At 44.1% G+C, this 25,132-nt stretch overlaps 1 protein-coding gene across 2 annotated transcripts in view; it reads left to right on the forward strand.

The window, feature by feature from the left end:
* Nucleotides 1-25,132, forward strand: part of DNAH7 (dynein axonemal heavy chain 7) — a 518,555-nt gene that overhangs the window by 234,523 nt on the left and 258,900 nt on the right. For both annotated transcript variants that reach the window (XM_044302717.1, XM_044302716.1), the window contains 3 exons: nucleotides 156-311; nucleotides 1,722-1,890; nucleotides 17,828-17,954. In XM_044302717.1, coding sequence (XP_044158652.1) covers nucleotides 156-311; nucleotides 1,722-1,890; nucleotides 17,828-17,954 — 452 coding nt within the window. The remainder of the gene's footprint in view (nucleotides 1-155; nucleotides 312-1,721; nucleotides 1,891-17,827; nucleotides 17,955-25,132) is intronic.

Raw genomic sequence — 25,132 nt, forward strand, 5'->3', positions numbered from 1 at the left:
CCATGTTTTACGGACCTCAAAATACATCCATTCAGGTGCATGAGGCCTATATCTGCCAACATTTACAAATCCCAGAGAAACCACACATACAAATTTATAATGTAGTTTATTAATATTTGTGATTATAATTTTTTTTTGTTATAAATATTTTTTAGGATTTCCTGTTAAACAGTTTGGATAAGGAAACATACAAACCATTGCTGATCAATTTCTCGGCTCAGACGACAGCAGCTCAAACTCAAAGCATTATTATGTCTAAGCTTGACAAAAGAAGAAAAGGAGTTTTTGGTCCTCCCCTAGGAAAGAAAATGGTAACAATTACAGTGTTCACTTTATACATTTCTTTACATATGACCTCAGGCACATTTTAGTGTGTAATACTATGTAACTTAAAGAGGACCTTTCACCGAGCCTGACATTCTGAACTAAGTGTACGGACATGGAGAGCGGCACCCGGGGATCTCACTGCACTTACTATTATCCCTGGGCGCCGCTCCGTTCTCCTGCTATGCCCTCCAGTATCTCCGCTCACTAAGTTATAGTAGGCAGAGATTTCAGTCACTAAGTTATGGTAGACGGAGTCTGCCCTTGTTCTGCTCTAGCGATGGCCAATCGCAGCGCAGAGCTCACAGCCTGGGAGGTTATTTTCTCCCAGGCTGTGAGCTCTGCGATGCGATTGGCCAGAGCTACAGCACAACAAGGGCAGACTCCGCCTACTATAACTTAGTGAGCGGAGATATCGGAGGGCATAGCAGGAGAACGGAGCGGCGCCCACGGATAATAGTAAGTGCAGTGAGATCTCCGGGCGCCGCTCTCCATGTCTGTATACTTAGTTCACAATGTCAGGATCGGTGAAAGGTCCTCTTTAATAGGGCGGTCTTTGTTACAGATTTTTGAACATAGAACTAAGCAGCCATTTGTCTCACTTCTTAAAAAGAACGTACAAACAAAAGGGCATCTGTTAGCAGAATTGTACCTATGAAACTGGCTGACCTGTTAGATGTGTGCTTGGCAGCTGAAGGCATCTGTGTTGGTCCCATGTTCATATGTGCCCGCATTGCTGAGAAAAATGAAATTGTAATATGTGCAAATCAAATTTTAGGAGCAATGGCGGCGTTGCCATTACACCTAGAGGCCCGGCTTTCTCTGCGACAGCCATGCCCTCTCCACTTTAATTGACAGGATCAGGCAGTGAAAACATCATAATGCCAGGCCTTGCCAATCAAATTCGAGGGGGCTCATGCGACCAACACAGATGCTTTCAACTGCCAAGCGCACATGCAACAGGTCTGCCAGTTTCATAGGTACAAATCTGCTGACAGATTCCCTTTGAGGTTGAGTTCATTGCTATATATTTTCTGCTGTTAGGAGTATAACAATGGAAATAATGGAAGTGCATAATAGCACATAATGGAGATGAACGGAGCTGAACAGACTCTGTTCACTACAATGGGATCCAGTTTTTTTACCAGACCAAGAAGCCCTTCATGCAGGAGTGTTTTCTCCAGTCTTTTTGAAGAAATCTCTGATAGAGGCTCAGAACCTCCGATACAGATGTGTTTACAAGCCTAAGAGAGATAAATAAATGAATCAGCTCAGAGGTTTGAACTAAACCATGAAACTATTTAAAGAACTGGACATTCACTTAAATAAATATTGACATTCTGCTGCTTATAGTAAATATGTGAAGTGATGCAACATTCACATGATATTGTTTCTAGGTTGTTTTTGTGGATGATGTGAACATGCCTGCGAGAGAGGTTTATGGTGCTCAGCCACCTGTAGAATTACTCCGCCAGTGGTTAGATCATTGGAACTGGTATGATCTGAAAGACTGCTCTATGATCAAGTTAATTGATGTACAAATCATGTGTGCTATGGGACCAGCAGGTAATTTTATACTCATAACTTTACAATATATGTTGCATAAGCATTAGATCCAATGCAAATATCCAAGACTCCATGGCAGAAAAATATGTTCTAATTATTCTGTACATTTTACTATTATTTATCATTACATTGATATTATTTTTTTCTAATCAGAACAAATTTCAATGTAATAAATGTTGCATCATTCTAACACAATATAAAAAAATATACAGTACAACCCCAATTCCAAAAAGTTGGGACACTGTGTAAAACGTAAATAAAAACAAAATGCAATGATCTGTAAATCTTTATAGACCAATATTTTATTCACAATAGATCATAGAACACATATCAGATGTTGAAAGTGAGACATTTTGCCATTTTATGAAAACAAAAACTCATTTATTAATTGATGGCAACAGCACACCTCAAAAACGTTGGGACAGGGGCAACAAAAGGCTGTATTACTAATAAAAAAAACTGCTGGAGGAGCAATTTGCAATGAAGGCTACTTTCACACTAGCGTTTCTATTTTCCGGTATTGAGATCCGGCAGAGGATCTCAATACCGGAGAAAAATGCTTCCATTTTTTCCCCATTAATTGTCAATGGGGACAAAATGTAACTTAACGGTACGGAATGCTTCAAAATGCATTCCATTCCATTTGGTTGTGTTCCCATACTGAGCAAATCGCATCAAGCTCCGGTTTTCTTTCCGTCATGGGATGCGGAGTAAAACGGATTCGTCATGACCCACAACACAATTCAATGAGGACAGATTTGTTTTCTCTGTTACAATAGAAAATGTATCCGTTCACCATTGACTTTCAATGGTGTTTATGACTGATCCGTCCTTGCTATGTTAAAGTTAATACAACCGGATGCAGCCTGTTTGTATTATCGGATGCAGCCTGTTTGTATTATCAGTAACAGAAGCGTTTTTGCTGATCCTTGCCGAATCAGGCCAAAGTGTCAAAGTAGCCTTATGGGTATAAAAAAGAGCATGTTAGGTTCTCTCAGTAGCAAAAATGGGCAGAGGTATACCAATCTGACAAAAAACTGCATCTAAGTTGTGGAGCAGTTTCAGAAAATGTTCCTCAGCATAATACTTCATACAGTCATTGTCTTTGAGCTCAGTTCGCTGTGCAGTCCATAAATGCAAGTTAAGCGTGGACAGCTTACACATCTGGAAAGGCACTATAAATGCAGAACAGTATATAGAGGTTTTAGAACAACATATGCTCCCATCCAGACAATTTGTCTTTCAGGAAAGGTCTTGCATATTTCAGCAGGACAATGCTAAACTACATAGTGCATCAATTACCAGAACATGGCTTCACAGAAGAGTCCAGGTGCTGAACTGGCATATTTGTAGTCCAGACCTTTCACCAACATAAATTAGCGCATCATGAAACAATAAATATGACAAAGAAGACCCAGGACTGTTGAGCAGCTAGAATCCTACATCAGACAAGAATAGGACAATATTCCTCTCCCAAAACTCCAGCAATTGGTGTCCTCACTTCCCCGACATTTGCAGACTGTTTTTAAAAGAAGAGAGAATGCTACACAAGGATAGACATAGCCTTGTCTCAACTTTTTTGAGATGTTGCTGCCATCAAGTTCTAAATGAGTTTTTTTTTTTTTATTAAATGGTAAAAAGTCTTACTTTTAAAGGGGTTGTCCGGATTCAGAGCTGAACCCATACATACCTCCATTTTCACCCAGGCAGCCCCTGTGACTTGAGTATCGGAGTAGTTCATGCTCCGATGGTCTCCCTTTCAGGATTTCCGCTGATGAACCGGGCTCTCCATGGTGCTGCCAGGAATCCGGGTGACCTCACCGGCACTGATGGGCGGTCTTTAGCGCTGCCCTAGCCAGTAAAACGGCTAGGGACGCGCCAAAGCAAACCCATCTGAGCCTGGGACGTCACCGAACACACTGCTGGGCGGAAGCCTTTGCCCGGGAGTGTGTTATTGTAAACAAAAGAGCCCTTGCCCTTGGTGAAAATATGGGTATGTCCGGGTTCAGCTCTGAACCTGGACAACCCCTTTAACATCTGATTTGTGTTCTATGATCGATTTTTAATACAATAGACTAGACTATGAGATTGTTTTTATTTACATTATTTATCATATCTGTAAAAACCTGCAAAACCAGAACTTACATTTAGAAATTCAGTTTTACTCGTGTCTCTTCAGCTGTGAAGTTCTTTCGAGTCATCTATCCGATGACCGATATCAGGTGAAAGAAGGATTGGGACTTTCAATATTTGATAGATTTACTGATGTGTCTGCACCAAAAATCTGTCTAAGAAGTGGCACACATTGGCACATCTACAGTAGGGTCTAAAGTGTATGTCTTTGGAGCATGCTCAGTGCTGCCTTCAATGCCAAGGCTTCTATGCTGTTCAACAAGTTGGTCTACACTTTGTTTTGAATAATACATACAGTGGATATAAAAAGTCTACACACCCCTGTTAAAATGTCAGGTTTCTGTGATGTAAAAAAAATGAGACAAACATAAATAATTTCAGAACTTTTTCCACCTTTTAATGTGACCTATAAACTGTACCACTCAATTGAAAAACAAACTAAAATCTTTTAGGTAGGGTAGAGGGAAGAAAAATATATAAAAAAAATATGGTTGCATAAGTGTGCACACCCTTAAACTAATACTTTGTTGAAGCACCTTTTGATTTTTTTACAGCACTCAGTCTTTTTGGGTATGAGTATCAGCATGGCACATATTGACTTGGCAAGATTTTCCTACTCTTCTCTGCAAAAACACTCCAAATCTGTCAGATTGCGAGGGCATCTCCTGGGCACAGCCCTCTTCAGATCACCCCACAGATTTTCAATCTGATTCAGGTCTGGGCTCTGGCTGGGCCATTCCAAAACTTTAATCTTCTTTTGGTGAAGCCATTCCTTTGTTGATTTGGATGTAAGCATTGGGTCGGTGTCATGCTGAAAGATTAAGTTCCTCTTCATGCTCAGCTTTCTAGCAGAAGCCTGAAGGTTTTGTGCCAATATTGACTGGTATTTGGAACTGTTCATAATTCCCTCTAGCTTAACTAAGGCCCCAGTTCCAGCTGAAGAAAAACAGCCCCAAAGCATGATGATGCCACCACCATGCTTCACTGTGGGTATGGTGTTCTTTTGGTGATGTGCAGTGTTGTTTTTGGGCCAAACATATATTTTGTAGAGTTGAGCGAACCCGAACTGTTCCAGCCAATAAACAAGCATCATACTACTTGCCCCAAAAGGCCATCACAGCCATGCCTACTATTGGCATGGCTGTGATTGGACAACTGCAGCATGTGATTCAGCCTCTATTTAAGCTCGAGTCACGTAGCGCCGCCGTCACTCTGCTCGGATTAGTGTAGGGAGAGGCTGCAGCTGCTGTGAGGGAGAGATCAGGCAGAAATCTTATGAAGATTCAGAACTGCTTCTTTACTTAGCGATCTATAGCAAATGTGTTTTGTGGGTGCAGTGCACAATTTTTTTAAGCCTGCCCTGAGCCAACTACTACTGAAAACGAACTTATTTTTTTTCTTCAGTTAGTCAATATCAATACATAATCGGCAGCCATTTTATGCAACGATAGCCTGTGCTGGTGCACTATCTGCATGTCTGCAAGTCCGGAAATACAGCTTTTTGCTTACTGGGGTGAAAAAATACATCTGTTTCATATAGTGCACATCTGGAATTAGACATGCATAAGTGATTGTCACATTTAGGCCAGAAATACGGCTTTGTGCTTACTGGGGTTAAAAAAAACCTCTGATATACTGCACATCTGGGATTAGACGTTGTGGTAAGGTGAACAGAAAAGTGTATGGTAAAGTCCTGGAAGGGGTGTGTATCCCTCCCAGCTTCCTCAACTGGGTGAGGTAAATAAAATCCAGGACAGGTTTTCCCCTAGCCTGAGGGATCCCAGCTGAAGCCAGCTGGGATCATCAAGGGGAAATAAAGCACAGTCCATGCTGTCAGTCTGAGGAGAGGAATGCCTGGAGAAAGCCTGGGAAGCTGGCTGTGTTTAATAGGTGAGCTAGGATCTTCACTGTATTAGCCGGGACCCAGACGGGCAGGTGTTTATTTCAGTTTGATTTATGTTTTGTGGTGCTGGACCTTCATCTTACCCAGTGAATTATAACTGGGGTTGCCTGTATTGCCAGAGTGTGATAAATAAAGCAGCATTTGGACTTTAACCCTGTGGTCTGCAAGAGCTGCCCAGCCTGAGAGTGTAACCCCTTACAATGTGCATAAGTGGCTGTGAAATTTAGGCCACAAATACCGCTGTCATATAGAGTAAAAAAAATAAAAAATTAAGTGCAATACCCTACATCAGGGTTTTTATTGTTGGTTAATTATTTTTAACAGACTTAACCACTTTTTACTTTGCTTGGTGAACGCTAACTATGAGGCAAACATCTAATAAGGGACGCGGTCATGATCGTGGTGGTGGTGTTGGTGGAGCCTCTGGTGCAGGGAGAGGACGTGGCCGTTCTGCCACAGCTACACATCCAACTGAACCTACTACCTCAGGTCCCAGTAGCCGCCAGAATCTACAGCGATATTTGGTCGGGCCTAATGCCGTTCTAAGGATGGTAAGGCCTGAGCAAGTACAGGCACTAGTCATACTGGTGGCCGACAGTGGATCCAGCACGTTCAAATTCTCTCCCACCCAGTCTTCTGCAGAAAGCGCTCAGGTGGCGCCTGAAACCCATGCCCATCAGTCTGTCACATCACCCCCGTGCATATTGGGGAACCTGTCTGAGCCTCAAGCCATGCAGCAGTCTCTTATGCTGTTGGAAGACTCTGCTGGCAGGGTTTCCCAAGGACATCCACCTAGCCCTTCTCCAGGGGTGGAAGACATAGAATGCATTGACACACAACCACTTATGTTTCCTGATAAGGACTTGGGAATACCACCTCAGCACATCTCTGATGACAAAACACAGGTGCCAACTGCTGCGTCTTTCTGCAGTGTGCAGACTGAAAAGGAGGTCAGGGAGGAAAACTGGGTGGAAGACGATGCAGGGGACGATGAGGTCCTAGACCCCACATGGAATTAAGGTCGTGCCACTGACTTTCAGAGTTCGGAGGAAGAGGCAGTGGTGAGACCGAGCCAACAGCATAGCAAAAGCGGGAGCAGTGTGCAAAAACAGAGCAGCCATCGCCAAAACAGTTCACCTGCTACTGGCCACCGTCACCAGGGACAGAGTACACCAAAGGCAGCTTCAAGGAGTTCCCTGGCATGGCACTTCTTCACACAATGTGCTGACGACAAGACCCGAGTGGTTTGCACGCTGTGCCATCAGAGCCTGAAGCGAGGCATTAACGTTCTGAATACTACTTCTCCAGGAGAGCCATGCCCTCCCTGCACAGCCAAGTATCGGATAAGATCAAGTGTGCACTGCTCAACGCCATCTGTGGCAAGGTCCACCTAATGTCACGGAAGGTGTGCAGGAAACTAGAAAACACAAAATAAATATACGACTGACTGGATCCAAAACTAAGGAACAAAAAGGGAGAGCCCTGCATCAGACCTGGCTCTCTCCCTTACTGCTCAGTCTATGCGAAAATCCCAATGGTAGATGATCGCATACCCTCGTACCTCGACTGTATAACACCTGAACACCCTATAATAGTGAGGGGACACGACCACCGGCTCCCTACACTAGATACGGAGGGAGTCAGGGTCACCTGGGATCCAGCAAACAGAAAAACACAAATTAATAAACAAAACTTATCTTGTAGAAGACTCAGAAGAAGGAACAGCATGCACACACTCCAGGAAGTTGTATAAACCGCAAAGTGATGCACTATGGGAAAAGGATTTAAAGGGATGCAATCAGTGCAACTACATGACAGCTGAGAGAGGCTAACGAGATGAGAAAATGAAAGCAAGACAAAGGAACCTCAAGGAGGAGGTTCTAGACGTCTGTCAGAGCTTCTCAGATGTCTGGTGGTGACAGTACCCCTCCTTCTACGAGTGGACTCCGGACACTCAGAGCCCACCTTCTCAGGATGGGACCTATGGAAAGCCCTGATGAGACGAGTGGCCTTAATGTCCGTCACTGGGACCCACATCCTCTCCTCAGGACCATAACCCTTCCCAATGAACGAGGTACTGGAGAGAACCGCGGACAACATGAGAATCCACAATCCTAGAGACCTGAAATTCAAGATTTCCATCAACCACAATCGGAGGAGGAGGCAAAGACGAGGGTACAATGGGTTGGACATAAGGTTTTAATAAGGACTTATGAAAAACATTATGGATCTTCCAAGTCTGAGGAAGATCAAGACGGTAGGCAACAGGATTGATGACGGACAAGATTTTGTAAGGCCCAATAAACTTAGGACCCAACTTCCAGGAGGGAACCTTCAATTTGATATTCTTAGTAGACAACCACACCAGATCACCAACATTCAGGTCCGGACCAGGCACACGTCTCTTATCCGCCAAACGCTTATCTCTCACTCATGCTCTTTAGATTATCCTGAATCTTTTGCCAAATAGATGACAAAGACGAGGAGAATCTGTCCTCTTCAGGTAAACCAGAAGACCGCTCTCCAGAGAATGTGCCAAACTGCGGATATAACCCATATGCACCAAAAAATGGTGACTTATCAGAGGACTCCTGACGACGGTTATTTAAAGCAAACTCAGCAAGAGACAAAAAAGAACACCAATCCTCCTGATTCTCCGCCACAAAACAGCGCAGATATGTCTCCAGATTCTGATTGACGTGCTCTGTCTGGCCATTCGACTGCGGGTGGAAAGCAGAAGAGAATGACAACCGAACCCCCAAGCAAGAACAGAAAGCCTTCCAGAATCTGGAAACAAACTGTGTGCCCCTATCAGAGACTATGTCTGAAGGAATACCATGCAATTTGACAATGTGATCAATAAATGCCTGTGCCAGCGTCTTAGCATTGGGCAAGCCAGGAAAAGAGATGAAATGCACCATTTTGCTAAAACGGTCCACGACCACCAGAATCACAGTCTTCCCCGAGGAACGAGGCAGGTCCGTAATGAAGTCCATGGACAGATGTGTCCAAGGACGGGAAGGAATGGGTAAGGGAAGGAGAGGACCTGATGGCCGTGAATGAGGGACTTTGGCGCGAGCGCAGGTCTCGCAGGCTGCCACAAAACCCTCAACCGACTTACCAGAATCTCCGAGCGATGAGATCAACTGTGGCTCTTGCCCCCGGGTGCCCAGCAAGGACAGTATCGTGGTGTTCCTTAAAAATCTTGTGTCTTAAAGCGAGAGGCACAAACAACCTCCCAGGAGGACAAAGATCAGGAGCCTCTGACTGGGCTACCTGAACCTCTACCTCTAATTCAGGATAAAGAGCAGAGACCACCACACCTTCAGCCAAAATGGGACCCGGGTCTTCAAAATTCCCACCTCCCGGAAAACAATGTGACAGGGCATCCGCCTTCACATTCTTAACCCTAGGGCGGAACGTGACAACAAAATTAAACCTGGAAAAGAACAAAGACCATCTGGCCTGTCTCGGGTTCAGACGCTTGGCTGACTCCAAGTAGGCCAGATTCTTATGGTCAGTAAACACGGCAATAGGGTGTCTGGCTCCCTCTAGCCAATGGCGCCATTCCTCAAAAGCCAATTTGATGGCCAACAACTCCCACATCGTAATTTCTCTCTGCGGAGGAGAGTTTCTTCGAGAAAAAGGAACACGTCGCCATTTGGCAGGAGAGGGACCCTGAGACAAGATCGCACCCACACCCACCTCAGAAGCATCAACCTCAACTATGAAGGGTAGAGAAATATCAGGTTGTACCAAGATGGGAGCGGAAGCAAAACTCTCCTTTATATTAGAAAAGGCCTTATGCGCTTCTACCGACCAGGAGGAAAAATCTACCCCCTTTCTAGTCATATCAGTGAGTGGTTTAACAACAGAGGAATAATTCAAAATAAACTTCCTGTAATAATTGGCAAAGCCCAAAAAACGCATCAGCGCCTTCTGATTCTCAGGAAGCTCCCACTCAAGCACAGCGCGGACCTTCTCAGGGTCCAATGCGAAAACCAGAAGCGGAGAGAAGAAACCCCAGAAATTGAATTTCTGGAACCGCAAACACACATTTCTCCAGTTTAGCATACAATTTATTCTCCCGCAGGATGAGCAAGACCTGACGTAAGTGTTCCCTATGAGTTTTGAAATCAGGAGAAAAAATCAAAATGTCATCCAGATACACTAATACAAATTTCCCCATTAAATGATAAAAAATGCTGTTCACAAAATGCTGAAAGACGGCTGGACCATTCATCAAACCAAAAGGCATAACCAAATTCTCAAAATGGCCCTCAGGGGTATTGAAGGCCGTCTTCCATTTGTCTCCTTCTCTGACCCTGACCAGGTTGTATGCCCCTCTTAGATCCAACTTAAAAAAAAAAAACTTTAGCCCCAACAATCTGGTTAAACAGGTCCGGGATGAAAGGAAGCGGATAAGGGTCACGAATTGTGATACTGTTCAGCTCCCTGAAATCCAGACATGGTCTTAAAGAACCATCTTTTTTCTTAACAAAGAAAAAACCAGCGGCAACAGGTGACTTCGAGGGTCGTATGTGTCCCTTTCTCAGACTCTCAGAGATATAAGCACGCATAGCGACCCTTTCAGGTTGGGAGAGATTGTATAAACGAGATTTAGGCAGCTTGGCGCCTGGGGTGAGATTAATAGGGCAATCGTACTCCCTGTGCGCGGGCAAGTCCTGAACACCACTCTCGGAAAAGACATCTGAAAATTCAGAGAGAAAAGATGGTACAGTCTTAGTAGAAACCTCAGAAACAGATGTCGTGAGGCAATTCTCTCTGCAAAAGTCACTCCAACCATTTATTTGCCTCGCTTGCCAATCAATGTTGGGGTATGTTTAGTGAGCCAGGGTAGCCCCAACACTAGAGGAGTAGGCAACCCGCTAAGGACAAAACATGACACATCCTCAACATGAGCATCACTCACAATCAAACGGATATTGTGAACTATGCCCTTTAACAATTTCTGAGAAAGTGGAGCGGAATCAATAGCAAAAACAGGTATATCCTTTCCCAAAGTGCATACCTGGAAACCATGAGTTATAGCAAATTAATTATCAATGAGATTGACAGCTGCTCCACTATCTACAAAAATCTCACAAAAAATGTTCTTGCTCTCTAGCGCCACCCTGGCAGGTAGGACAAAACGGGAACTATAAGCAAACGGAAAACCTTCAATTTCCGCATCAACCCTGCCAATGGTAACAGATGGAACATTTTTAAAGGATTTTTTTTCTTTTTGTTTCTTTATTACTCTCAAAAAACTGCCTGAATCTCCTAGAGGGACAAAAATTTGCCAAATTATTTATACCTCCACAACAGAAACAAACCTTCCCATGAGGGCTGAATCTTCTATTGTTAGAGGCAATCAAACCCAGCTGCATGGGCTCCTGCTCAGAAGGGATTGACAGTGACTGAGACCCCTGTGCACTGAATGAGACCGCCGCACTGTCCTGGGATTGAGTATGACAGGAAGGAGTGATCTCTCCTCTCTCTCTAAGACGCCTGTCAATAAGAACGGCCCGAAACATGGCAGAGTCCAAGGAGGTAGGTCTCTCATGAAAGGCAAATGCATCTTTCAATCCCTCTGAAAGACCATGGCAAAATTGACTTCGGAGTGCAGCATCATTCCAACCAGTATCAGCTGCCCATCTCCGAAATTCTGAACAGTATATCTCTGCGGATTCTTTACCCTGACATAAAAGACGTAGTCTAGACTCAGCCAGAGCAATACATCCGGATCATCATATATCTGATCCAGGGCTAAAAATAATTCATCCACTGAACGGAGGGGCCGTGCCCCCAACGGCAGCGAAAAGGCCCAGGACTGAGCGTTATCCCTGAGCAGCGATATGATGATCCCCACCCTATGTTCCTCATCACCAGAGGAATGGGGAAGTAGGCGAAAATGGAGTTTGCAAGCCTCTCTAAAACGCACAAAATTCTCACTACCCCCGCAGAACGTATCCGGGAGCGAGATCTTAGGCTCAGAACAAACTCCATGAACGCAAGCTGAACCGGTCACTTGAAACTGAGAAAGAGTCTTATGGAGATCTGCTACCTCCAATGAAAGACCCTGCATGCGTTCAGTCAAAAGTGAAACCGGATCCATGCTTGAGACGGTTTTGGCGGTTTATAATGTCACGGAAGGTGTGCAGGAAACTAGAAAACACAAAATGAATATACGACTGACTGGATCCAAAACTAAGGAACAAAAAGGGAGAGCCCTGCATCATACCTGGCTCTCTCCCTTACTGCTCAGTCTATGCGAAAATCCCAATGGTAGATGATCGCATACCCTCGTACCTCGACTGTATAACACCTGAACACCCTATAATAGTGAGAGGACACAACCACCGGCTCCCTACACTAGATACGGAGGGAGTCAGGGTCACCTGGGATCCAGCAAACAGAAAAACACAAATTAATGAACAAAACTTATCTTGTAGAAGACTCAGAAGTAGGAACAGCATGCACACACTCCAGGAAGTTGTATAAACCGCAAAGTGATGCACTATGGGAAAAGGATTTAAAGGGATGCAATCAGTGCAACTACATGACAGCTGAGAGAGGCTAACGAGATGAGAAAATGAAAGCAAAACAAAGGAACCTCAAGGAGGAGGTTCTAGACGTCTGTCAGAGCTTCTCAGATGTCTGGTGGTGACACCTAACCACAGATACGTGAACCAGTAAGCACGGCCAGGGACGCTATATCTCCCTAACTGCACACTGGGTAAATGTAGTGGCTGCAGGGCCCCAGGCGGAGAGCTGCTTGGCGCACGTCCTTCCTCCGCCAAGGATCGCAGGGCGTCATTCTTTGCCTCCTGTTGCCTCCTTTTCCTACTCTGCTTCCACCTCCTCATCCGGTCAGCGACAGACCTTCACCACCAACTTCAGCACAGCCAGGGGTAAACGTCAACGTCAGCAGGCCATTCTGAAACTGATGTGTTTGGGGGACAGGCCCCACACCGCGCAGGATTTGTGGCGGGGTATAGAACAACAGACCGACGAGTGGTTGCTGCCAGTGAGCCTCAAGCCCGGCCTGGTGGTGTGCGATAATGTGCGAAATCTCGTTGCAGCTCTGGGAATAGCCAGTTTGACGCACATCCCGGCGCATGTGCTGAATTTGGTGGTGCAGAAATCAATTCACAACTACCCCGACATGTCAGAGCTGCCGCATAAAATGCGGTCCGTCTGTGCGCGTTTCCGTCGTTCTCATCCGCTCGGCTGTCTGCTCTACAGCGTAACTTCGGCCTTTCCGCTGACCGCCTCATATGCGACGTGCCCACCAGTTGGAACTCAACCTTGTACATGCTGGAGAGACTGTGCGAGCAGCAGCATGCCATAGTGGAGTTTCAGCTGCAGCACGCATGAGTGAGTCGCACTGCGGAACAGCACCATTTCACCACCAATAACTGGGCCTCCATGCAAGACCTGTGTGCGCTGTTTCGAGTACTCCACCAACATGGCCAGTAACGATGACGCCGTTATCACCGTTACAATACCACTTCTATGTCTCCTTGAGAAAATACTTAGGGCGATGATGGAAGAGGATGTGGCCCAGGACGAGGAGGAGGAAGAGGGGTCATCTCTAACACTTTCAGGCCATTCTTTTAGAAGTGGCTTAGAAAGAGGACAGGTACAAATTTGGCCAGCCAGGGCCCACAACTGGAGGACGAGGAGGAGGGTGAGGAGCAGGAGGTGGATGGGGATGAAGCATGTTCACAGCGGGGTGGTATCCAACGCAGCTCGGGCCCATCAATGGTGCGTGGCTGGGGGGATACGGAGGACGCAGACGATACGCCTCCCACAGAGGACAGCTTGTCCTTACCCCTGGACATTCTGCAGTGCCTGCGCAATGACTGTAGAGTTGCCCACATTTTAACCTGTGCTAACTACTGGGTGGCCACCCTGCTGGATCCCCATTACAAAAACAATGTGCCGTCCTTAATTCCCTTACTGAAGCGTTATCGGAAGATGCGCGACTACAGGCGCACGCTGGTAGACGCGCTCCTGAGAGCTTTCCCGACTGACGCCGGGGGACAAGTGGAAGCACAAGGCAAAGGCAGGGGAAGAGGAAGAGGTCGCCAACGCAGCTGTGCCAGCGCCAGCATCTCAGAAGGCAGTGTTAGCATGGCCGACATGTGGAAAAAGCATTGTCACCTCGCCGCAACAACCGGCCCCAACTGCTGATATGGAGCGTGTTAGCAGGAGGCAGCATTTGAACAACATGGTGGAACAGTACCTGTGCACACGCCTACACGTACTGACTGATGGTTCTTCCCCATTCAACTTCTGGGTCTCCAAATTATCCACATGGCCAGAGCTTGCCCTGTATGCCTTGGAGGTGCTGGCCTGCCCTGCAGCCAGTGTACTCTCTGAACGTGTATTTAGCACGGCAGGAGGCGTCATTACAGACAGACGCAGCCACCTGTCCACAGCCAAGGCGGACAAGCTCACGTTTATTAAAATGAACCAGGCTTGGATCCCACAAGACTTGTTTGTACCTTGTGCAGAATAGACATTTTTACCACCATCAAACATACATTCTTGTACTCAAGTGAAGTGCAATGATTCTTTGTTTTATTTATATTTTATTTGTCTCAATATTTTGGGGGCTACTTACCCAAATAAAAAATAAACATTGTTGGCTACCTCCTCCTCCTCCATTGCTGCCTCCACCTACAATACCACATTCACCGCCTCCTCAACCTCTGACTCCATATCCACCTCCTTTTCTGAGTTGCAGGTTAATAATTTGTAATTTTTAGTTATTTTATTTAATTTTAAGTTATTTTCCTATCCATTTGTTTGCAGAGCAGTTGCCATGCTTTTAAGCACATTTTACTGCCTTTTACATCCTTCTAGTCTTTTCAAGGACTATTTTAGAGCCGTTTTAATGCAAAAAAGTGCCAATTTTAGTGCCCTAAATTGAAAAAAATCTTATTTTCAATTGTCGGGTGACATTTTACCATTTTTGGCGTATACAAACCCCTGCTGTGACTAGGTGACAGGGGCCTAAATCTCTCAAAAACCTCTGTTCTATTGCTGGGTGACATGAAGCTCCTTTTGCCGTGAATGAACCCCTGCTGTGCCTGGGTGACATGGGCCTAAATCGCTCAAAATCCTCTGTTCTATTGCTGGGTGACATGAACCCCATTTTGCCATGAATGAACCCCTGCTGTGCCTGGGTGACAGGGGCCTAAATCTCTCAAAATCCTCTGTTCTATTGCTGGGTGACATGAACCCCCCCTTTGCCGTGAATGAACCCCTGCTGTGCCTGGGTGACAGGGGCCTAAATCTCTCTAAATCCTCTGTTCTATTGCTGGGTGACAGGAACCCCTTTTGCCGTGAATGAACCCCTGCTGTGCCTGGGTGACAGGGGCCTAAATCTCTTAAAATCCCCTGTTCTATTGCTGGGTGACATGAACCCCATTTTGCCGTGAATGAACCCCTGCTGTGCTTGGGTGACAGGGGCCTAAATCTCTCAAAATCCTCTGTTCTATTGCTGGGTGACATGAACCCCTTTTGCCGTGAATGAACCCCTGCTGTGCCTGGGTGACAGGGGCCTAAATCTCTTAAAATCCTCTGTTCTATTGCTGGGTGACATGAACCCCTTTTTGCCGTGAATGAACCCCTGCTGTGCTTGGGTGACAGGGGCCTAAATCTCTCAAAATCCTCTGTTCTATTGCTGGGTGACATGAACCCCCTTTTTGCTGTGAATGAACCCCTGCTGTGCCTGGGTGACAGGGGCCCAAATCTCTCAAAATCCTCTGTTCTATTGCTGGGTGACAAGAACCTACTTTTGCTGTGAATGAACCCCTGCTCTGCATTGCTGACAGGGACCTAAATTTATTGAAAACATCTGTTACTGATCAGAAGATGCTCGACTACAAGCGCATGCTGCTGATGGCATTCCCTCCTAACAGCGGGGGCACAGTGGAAGCACAAGGCGAAGGAAGAGGAGGAGGAAGAGGTCGCCAATGCAGCTGGGGCACCGCCAGCACCTGAGAAGGCAGGGTTAGCATAGCCCAAATGTGGAAAAGCTTTGTCAGCCTTGGAGGTGCTGACCTGCCCTGCAGCCAGTGTATAGTGTGAACGTGTGTTTAGCACGGCAGAGAGCATTATCACAGGCCACAGCCAATGTGGACAAGCTTACGTTTATTAAAGTGAACCAGGCATGGATCCTACAGGACTTGTCCTTACCTTGTGCAGAATAGACATTTATACCAGCCTCAACCATCCATTCTTGTACTCAAGTGCACTTATTCTTTGTTTTATTTTGTTATATGTCCCAATATTTTGGGGGATACCCCAATAAAAAAAAAAAAAAAATCTGTGTTGGCTACCTATTCCTCCTTCAACGGCGCTTCCACCTACACCGCTATGTCAACCTACACCACCACATCCACCGCCTCCTCAACCTCATACTCCTAGATCCAGATTGTTATCTTTAATTTTTCTGTATTTTATTTTATTTTAAGTCCTTTCCCTATCCACATTTGTTTGCAGAACAGTTGCCATGCTCTTAAGCTCATTTTGATGCCTTTTGCAGCCCTCTAGCCCTTTCCAGGACTATTTTAGAGCCATTTTAGTGCCCAAAAGTTTGGGTCCCTATTGACTTTAATGGGGTTCGGGGTCAAGTTCGGGTCCCGAACCCAAACTTTTTTTTCAAGTTCGGCCGAACTCGTTGAACCAGAACATCCAGGTGTCCGCTCAACTCTAATCTTTTGGAATTATGGCCAAAAAGTTCAACCTCGGTTTCATCAGACCATAACACCTTTTCCCACATGCTTTTGGTAGACTTCAGATGTGTTTTTGCAAAATGTAGCCTGGCTTGGATGTTTTTATTTGTAAGAAAAGGCTTTCGTCTTGCCACTCTACCCCATAGCCCAGACATATGAAGAATACGGTAGATTGTTGTCACGTGTACCACACACCCAGTACTTGCCAGATATTCCTGCAGCTCCTTTAATGTTGCTGTAGGCCTCTTGGTAGCCTCCCAGACCAGTTTTCTTCTCGTCTTTTCATCAATTTTGGAGGGACATCCAGTTCTTGGTAATGTCACTGTGTTCCATGGTATGTCTAATGCCTTGGAAATTATTTTGTACCCTTCTCCTGACTGATACCTTTTAACAATGAGATCCCTCTGATGCTTTGGAAGCTCTCTGTGGACCATGGCTTTTGCTATGGGATGCGACTAAAAAAATTTCAGGAAAGACCAACTATAACTTTATTTGGGGTTAATCAGAGGCCCTTTAAATGATGGCAGGTGTATGCTGACTCCTATTTAACATTATTTTAAATGTGATTGCTTAATTCTGAACACAGCTTCATCCCCAGTTATAAGAGAGTGTGCACACTTATGCAACCACATTTATTTATTTTTCTTCCCTCCTACTAAAATAATTTAGTTTGTTTTTCAATTGAGTTGTACAATTTATAGGTCACATTAAGTTATGAAATGATTTATCTTTGTCTTATTTTTTTACAGCACAGAAACCTGACATTTTAACAGGGGTGTGTACTTTTTATATCCACTATACATTTCTCTATATTTTAAAACTGTATTATCCATACTCCGCTACTTTGCCAATACCATATCTCTAATCATTTAAAACTAATAGTAATTTATTAGAAGATATTATCTACTGTAATAACTGTCTGAAACTGTTATGTAAAAATGCTTTGCTTTACTCCTGTACTATCCTTAGTTTTCCATGTGACTAATAGATTAACATTGTATATTACATAAACAAAATGGAAATTGTCTTGACCTTTTGAGTCCAGCATCAATCACATGTTTTCTCATCTCTTATTACCTGAGGACACTGGTTTAGGGCTTTAGTCTGCAGATGTTTTCCTTTTATAAATTCTTATTTTTTTGCTGTTTAGGTGGTGGAAGAAATGTCATAACCCCACGATTCCTCAGACATTTCAACACTATAACAATTAATGAATTTGATGACAACTCTATGTATACTATATTCTCCAGGATACTAGAATGGCATCTTTCAATAAGGTAAACAAAGTACATTTATTATCCAATAACAAAAGTTGAAGCTTTTAAAAGGGGTTTTGCTGCAGTTTAAAATTGATGCCTCCAGGCTCCACAGTAATCCACGCTTTAGAGGAGCTGCTGTGCATTGGACAAATGCCTGGTTACTGCACCGCTGCTCCCATTCTCTTGAATTATAAAGCTTTCACTCTTCTCAGTTAAACTGGTACACTTGAGAATTTAATGTGGTCCTGGAAAAAATAGTAAAAGTGGCCCCGTTTTGTATTCGGGTCCAAATCGATTGAAGGCAAGGCCAACTTAGGTGGGGCCAGCAATACCATATTGCAGCATATTATACCACCCCAATAGAGCAAAATGCCACAAAATACATTTCCAAAAACTTCCACTGGCCGGCATCGGTCTACCGGGAAATTTCCCTGTAAGGGCTATGACCAATCCTCCCCTGGGTACACCTGTTTTTACTGTAGCTCAAAAAGAGTGTGAAAAAAAACCTGCATCAAAGCAACAGTGTGAACTCGGTCATACAATTTTTAAAGCCTTTTTTCCATAAAAAATGAGGGTTAGATTGAAAAATATGCTGGGAAAAGTCAATGCTGGGGGAAAAGGACTGTATCAGTGGCTGCCCAGAGATGCAAAATCTTAACATATCATCTATTTAAATGATTATGTGCATTAAAATTATTAAAAGCAACACTTTTTAGGACTGGACCAGTCCCTTCATCAGGTGTTACCGGTTTTCTTTTATACTGGAAATAAACATCTAAAGAGACAAGATTTTACATCTGTGGGCAGAGCATGATGCAGTCCTTTTTCCACCATCAACTTCATATCTTCACAGGTTCCACCAAGGATTTCCTGACAGAAATATATATATGTGTGTGTGTGTGTGTAAAATATATATATATATATATATATATATATACACTGCTCAAAAAAGTAAAGGGAACACTTAAACAACACAATGTAACTCCAAGTCAATCACACTTCTGGGAAATCAAACTGTCCACTTAGGAAGCAACACTGAGTGACAATCAATTTCACATGCTGTTGTGCAAATGGGATAGACAACAGGTGGAAATTATAGGCAATTAGCAAGACACCCCCAATAAAGGAGTGGTTCTGCAGGTGGTGACCACAGACCACTTCTCAGTTCCTATGCTTGCTGGCTGATGTTTTGGTCACTTTTGAATGTTGGCGGTGCTTTCACTCTAGTGGTAGCATGAGACGGAGTCTAGAACCCACACAAGTGGCTCAGGTAGTGCAGCTTATCCAGGATGGCACATCAATGCGAGCTGTGGCAAGAAGGTTTGCTGTGTCTGTCAGCGTAGTGTCCAGAGCATGGAGGAGCTACCAGGAGACAGGCCAGTACATCAGGAGACGTGGAGCAGACCGTAGGAGGGCAACAACCCAGCATCAGGACCGCTACCTCCACCTTTGTGCAAGGAGGAACAGGAGGAGCACTGCCAGAGCCCTGCAAAATGACCTCCAGCAGGCCACAAATGTGCATGTGTCTGCTCAAACGGTCAGAAACAGACTCCATGAGGGTGATATGAGGGCCCGACGTCCACAGGTGGGGGTTGTGCTTACAGCCCAACACCGTGCAGGACGTTTGGCATTTGCCAGAGAACACCAAGATTGGCAAATTCACCACTGGTGCCCTGTGCTCTTCACAGATGAAAGCAGGTTCACACTGAGCACATGACAGACGTGACAGAGTCTGGAGACGCCGTGGAGAACGTTCTGCTGCCTGCAACATCCTCCAGCATGACCGGTTTGGCATTGGGTCAGTAATGGTGTGGGGTGGCATTTCTTTGGAGGGCTGCACAGCCCTCCATGTGCTCGGCAGAGGTAGCCTGACTGCCATTAGGTACCGAGATGAGATCCTCAGACCCCTTGTGAGACCATATGCTGGTGCGGTTGGCCCTGGGTTCCTCCTAATGCAAGACAATGCTAGACCTCATGTGGCTGGAGTGTGTCAGCAGTTCCTGCAAGACGAAGGCATTGATGCTATGGACTGGCCCGCCCGTTCCCCAGACCTGAATCCAAGCAATCCGATTGTAAATTGCATTTACAATCACGAAATTTGGGATACAGGTACATCAGGTGTCCGGGAAAGTTTTAAACTTGGTCTCCGTGCGACAGAATGTACCATTCCTGAGATATTCCTTAAAATGCATTAGCCAATAGAAGCCTGGTCACATGACCCTTATCAGCCAATAGAAGCTTGCAGGCCCTTAGTCTCCACATACACACAGTTTTATACCAGGTTTCCATAACAACCCAGCCATTCGTTTTCACTGCTGTAGGTCAGCTTTGAAGGGGCAGGGCGCTGTGGATGACACTGTTAAGGGAGCAGAGTGCTGTGGAAGTCACAGTTAAGTGGGCAAAAGTATGACTTAAAAACCCCACCCCCAGGCCTTACTAAGCCATGCCCCTGACCCGGTTAGACGACCCTTTCTCCCACTCGGCAGCCAATGGGGATTGGAAAAATGAAGGTAAAAATCAACTATCAGCTGCAGGGGTGGGAGGGTGACTTTCTCCCTGCAGCTCAGACTGCACAGTGCTGCTATCTGAGAGTGAGTTGTTCAAAAGGACATCACTGTGTCCGTCCAGGCCCTGTGCCGGACAGAGGACAGGGAGTTTGAAAGCCGGACTTTCCAGCCTAAAACCGGACCTCTGGCCACAGGTTTCTGTGGAGGTCACAGTTAAGGTGGTGGTCCGCTATGGTGATCAGTGTTAAGGGGCAAATTGATGTAGAGGCCGCTGTTAAGGGGACAGGGTGTTGTGGAAATCACTGTTAAGGAGATGGGGTACTGTGAAGGTACCTAATAAAGGGGCGGGCTGCTGTGGAGGTCACTGTTAAGGGGGCGGGATGCTGTGGAGGTCACTGATAAAGGGGCGGGCAGCTGTGGAGGTCACTGTTAAAGGGGTGGCCTGACGTGGAGTTCACACTTAAGGGGTCGGTCCGCTGTGGAGTTCAGTGTTAAGGAGTGGGGTGTTGTGGAGTTCACATTTTAAGGGAACGGAGCTCTGTGGAAGTCACTGTTAAGGGGGTGGGTTATTGTAGAAATCACTATTAACAAGAGTGGGTACTGTGGAGGTCACTGTTAAAGGGGAGTGTGCTGTGGATGTCACGGTTATAGTGGATGCTGTCGATATGTTAACGACACACACACAAATATTAAATGAAATATACCTGTGCGAAGCCGGGTCCTTATACTAGTGTATATATTATATATAATATATTTATATTTAAATTATTTTCTCCAATACATTTTTATTATTACTAAGTAAATTCCTCCCTGTCAAGCCTGTGGCTCAGTGTATTATCGTGAGATCGCTAGTTTGGTAAAAAATACTTAACACGACTTAATGTAGGTTACATAAACAGTTTTTAATTATGATTAAAAAAAAAAATGTAACTGTCACAGAGAGCCGCGAGGACAAATGGGCGGGCTCCATCAACTGACAGCCATATGATACAAAGAGAGGTTATGGTAGCAAGACATCTTATCCTGATTATGTCTTCCATGGAGGCAAGCTCTCTTTTTCAAAACAAAGTGTTTTCTAGTTTCCTGGCCCATCCTAGCCCCACCTAAAGGTTAGTACATATGTGCAGTTACCTCATGCTGCAGAAATGTGGGCAGCTATAAACATCACTAAATAACTTCATGAAGTTAAAGGGGAAGAACCAATTAAAAACCTCGCTTTACACTCGGCTGTTAAGCTTTGTGCCTACAATACAGAAAGTCCTGGGTTCAAGATGCACTAGTAACAATTTAGATAAAAGGGGAATAAAAGTTTTTAAATACAGAGGTGTTCTGAAACACTATTATAATGCTGAAGGCCCTAGTTATATGGGATAATTACTTTTATTTTAACCGCTTCCCTACCTCTGCTATACATGTACAGTGGAAGTCGTGATTTTAAACATGGAACCCTGAGGGCACTTAAAATAAGTGGGGGAAAAAATGAGACATCAAGAAACTTTTTAAGACTGTAAGAAAATTAAAAATTCAAATCAACCCCTTTCCCCATATTAATAACAAAAATAAACAATAAAAATATAGATCAGTTATTGTTGTGCACAAAATGCCTGTACTATTAAAATATTAATGTATTTATTCCGAATGTCGTAATGGAAAAAAAATAAAAATGTCAGTTTTTTTTTTGTCACTTGATAATCCCCAAAAAATGAATAAAAAGTGATCAAAAAGGCATATACATTCCAAATTGGTATCAACTAAAAGCAACAAATTGCACCACAAAAAAAGAAAGTTTGCTCCAACTACATACAACATGAGGCCACTTCAATTTTTTTTTCTGGTGCCACTTTGAGTTCCCAAACTACCCCTGGCAGCCATTAACCTTTACCTGCTTACAAGGACATTGTGCTCCTAGCACAACACCCCAAGGTGAATACCCCATACCGTACAAGTTTCTATTTGTTTTTAATGGTAACGCGCTTGTTGCGCCATTGTCATTTTCTTTTACCAACTTATATAGATTGAAAAAGAGGGTTAAGTATGATCCACTGTTATCTTGAGCTAAATTCCTTAAGACTGGATCAACGTGCACTGTGCGAACATGATAGTAACATAGTACATAAGGTTGAAAAAAGACATTTGTCCATCCAGTTCGGTCTGTTATCCTGCAAGTTGATCCAGAGGAAGGCAAAAAAAAAACTCAATCAGGCAATCAGACTAACTCCCTGGATCAACGACCCCTCTCTAGTAGCTATAGCCTGTAATATTATTACACTCCAGAAATACGTCCAGGCCCCTTTTGAATTCCTTTATTGTACTCACCATCACCACCTCCTCAGGCAGAGAGTTCCATAGTCTCACTGCTCTTACTGTAAAGAATCCTCTTCTATGTTTGTGTACAAACCTTCTTTCCTCCAGACGCAGAGGATGTCCCCTCGTCACAGTCATAGTCCTGGGGATAAATAGATGATGGGATAGATCTCTGTACTGACCCCTGATATATTTATACATATTAATTAGATCTCCCCTCAGTCGTCTTTTTTCTAAAGTGAATAACCCTAATTTTGATAATCTTTCAGGGTACTGTAGTTGCCACATTCCAGTTATTACTTTAGTTGCCCTCCTCTGGACCTTCTCCAGCTCTGCTATGTCTGCCTTGTTTACAGGAGCCCAGTACTGTACACAGTACTCCATGTGTGGTCTGACTGCACTGTATAGGAAGTCTTAGCCACCTACTTTCAGTGCTCCCCATATATTGTATCTAGTGAGCAGGGAAGTTAGGGACTTGTGCCCTGTTCCCTTTAAACCAACTGATTAAAATATATGGCAAATACATTTTGTAGTATAGTGCAAAATAAGTAGTTAAAGTTAGCTACTAAGTAATAGACTTGTGATGACAACTCTGGGGCCTAGGTCGAAAAGAGGTTAATCCCTAATGGTCTAATAAAGAGAATGTGTTAATGATACAATTCCTGGGCTTATGGCAGTATAGGATTTAATGGCACTATGCCTGGTGGTCTAGGGTAGTGAAGAGGTTAAGTTTTTTGTCATTCACTGTATTCTAGGGCAATAGAAAGGTTAATGTTTGTACCTCAACATCCCTGGAGGTCTAGGGCAGCGAAGTGGCTTAGAGAGAAGGTGGTCTAGGGCCCAAAGGTGGTGCATTTTAAAATACCAGCTGGTCTAAGGAAGTGTAGAGGTGAATCCTTCATACATAGGGTCGGATGATTACTCGCCTCTCCAATCTCTAGCCTTTCCCACTGATTCTCTTGTTCTCTCCTTGAACTGTAACTGTACAACCACATAGTTTTCTGTGTGATTTGACAGAGGATTTCATGAATGCTCTGTCTGCTCCCTATTAGGAGCAAAGGGAGTTTGTCAGCTGCAACTTAAAACCAAAATCTACAGTTACTTTTTCCTATTTAGCATTTTATTTCTAAATACCGGTATATGTAGCATTCAAATAATTGAAGCATGGTAAGATGAGTATGTTTTCCTGCTGTTTTTTTATTTTTACTTTTTTAATCAGTATAATCACAAGTCATCATTGCTTTTAACAACCTGCTAGTAATATTTTAAAATTGCTTTAATGAATGTAAATGTCAAGTGCAATGTTTACCTATTCAAGTAGATGCTATAAATGAGCAGTTGGTATCTAGATGATGAACAGTCTTATTTTCCAGATTGCTCTATTAAAGGAGTATTACCAGCTAACAAAAAAATAGAATGTTAGGTTATGTCATAACATTCTGATTTCCACAGTACTTTATCAGTGACACATACCACCAAGCACAGCTCTTGGGAAAATCTCTCACTTTTGGAACATTGTAATTGATGTGCATGAAGCGCTAGATATTGCTCCAATAAGTATCAATCAAGTTGCTGATTAGGTATTAGCTTGCAGCTTGTATATCATGATATTTGCTTTCTGCGGTGCTGCTTGATGACAGAAGGATCTTTGTCTCTCACATTCACATCCATTTATTTTCCTTTGTGGCCATGTAAAATGTTTTTATGTAGGCTCACTCCCAGGAAATTAACTTAATCCCAACATGGCTCAAACAACAACCAATTATAAAGCAAATACATTTGTCCAATGTGTTTTTTGTTCAATATTTTACCACCCTAGACCTTTTTCTTTACCTGAAACGGGCATAGAAAATGGTAAATGAGACGGGCCTCCTGGCCCGTCCCTTTCCCCGGCCACACCCACTTATTTATACCTGGAGTGAGTAGGGAGAAATCGCAGATTGTGGAGCAACTAAATGACCCCCAAAGTATTTTTCATGGAACTTTTGGAATGGTCTTCAAAGTCCCAATAATGTAAAAGTACTGATAATACTGGAGGACCAAATAATATTGTGGAAGAAGTGTTTTGTAAGGAAAAGATTCCTAATGCTGATGTTACCTGAATGCAAGCCTTTGATTTCAGCTTAAAGAGGACCTGTTGCCAAAAAATGAAATGGAATCTGACAGCACCATGTTATAGAGCAGGAGAAGCTGAGCAGATTGATATATATTTTTGAGGGAAAACTCAAAAACATTATTGGGGTCATTTATCAAACTGGTGTAAAGGAGTACTGGCCTAGTTGCCCGTAGCAACCAATGAGTCCACATTTCATTTTCCAAAGGAGCTGAGAAAAATGAAAGGTGGATTCTGATTGGTTGCTATGGGCAACTAAGCCAGTTCTACTT

Source organism: Bufo gargarizans, chromosome 8, assembly GCF_014858855.1.
Source record: "Bufo gargarizans isolate SCDJY-AF-19 chromosome 8, ASM1485885v1, whole genome shotgun sequence".
NCBI classification, from domain to species: Eukaryota; Metazoa; Chordata; class Amphibia; order Anura; family Bufonidae; genus Bufo; species Bufo gargarizans.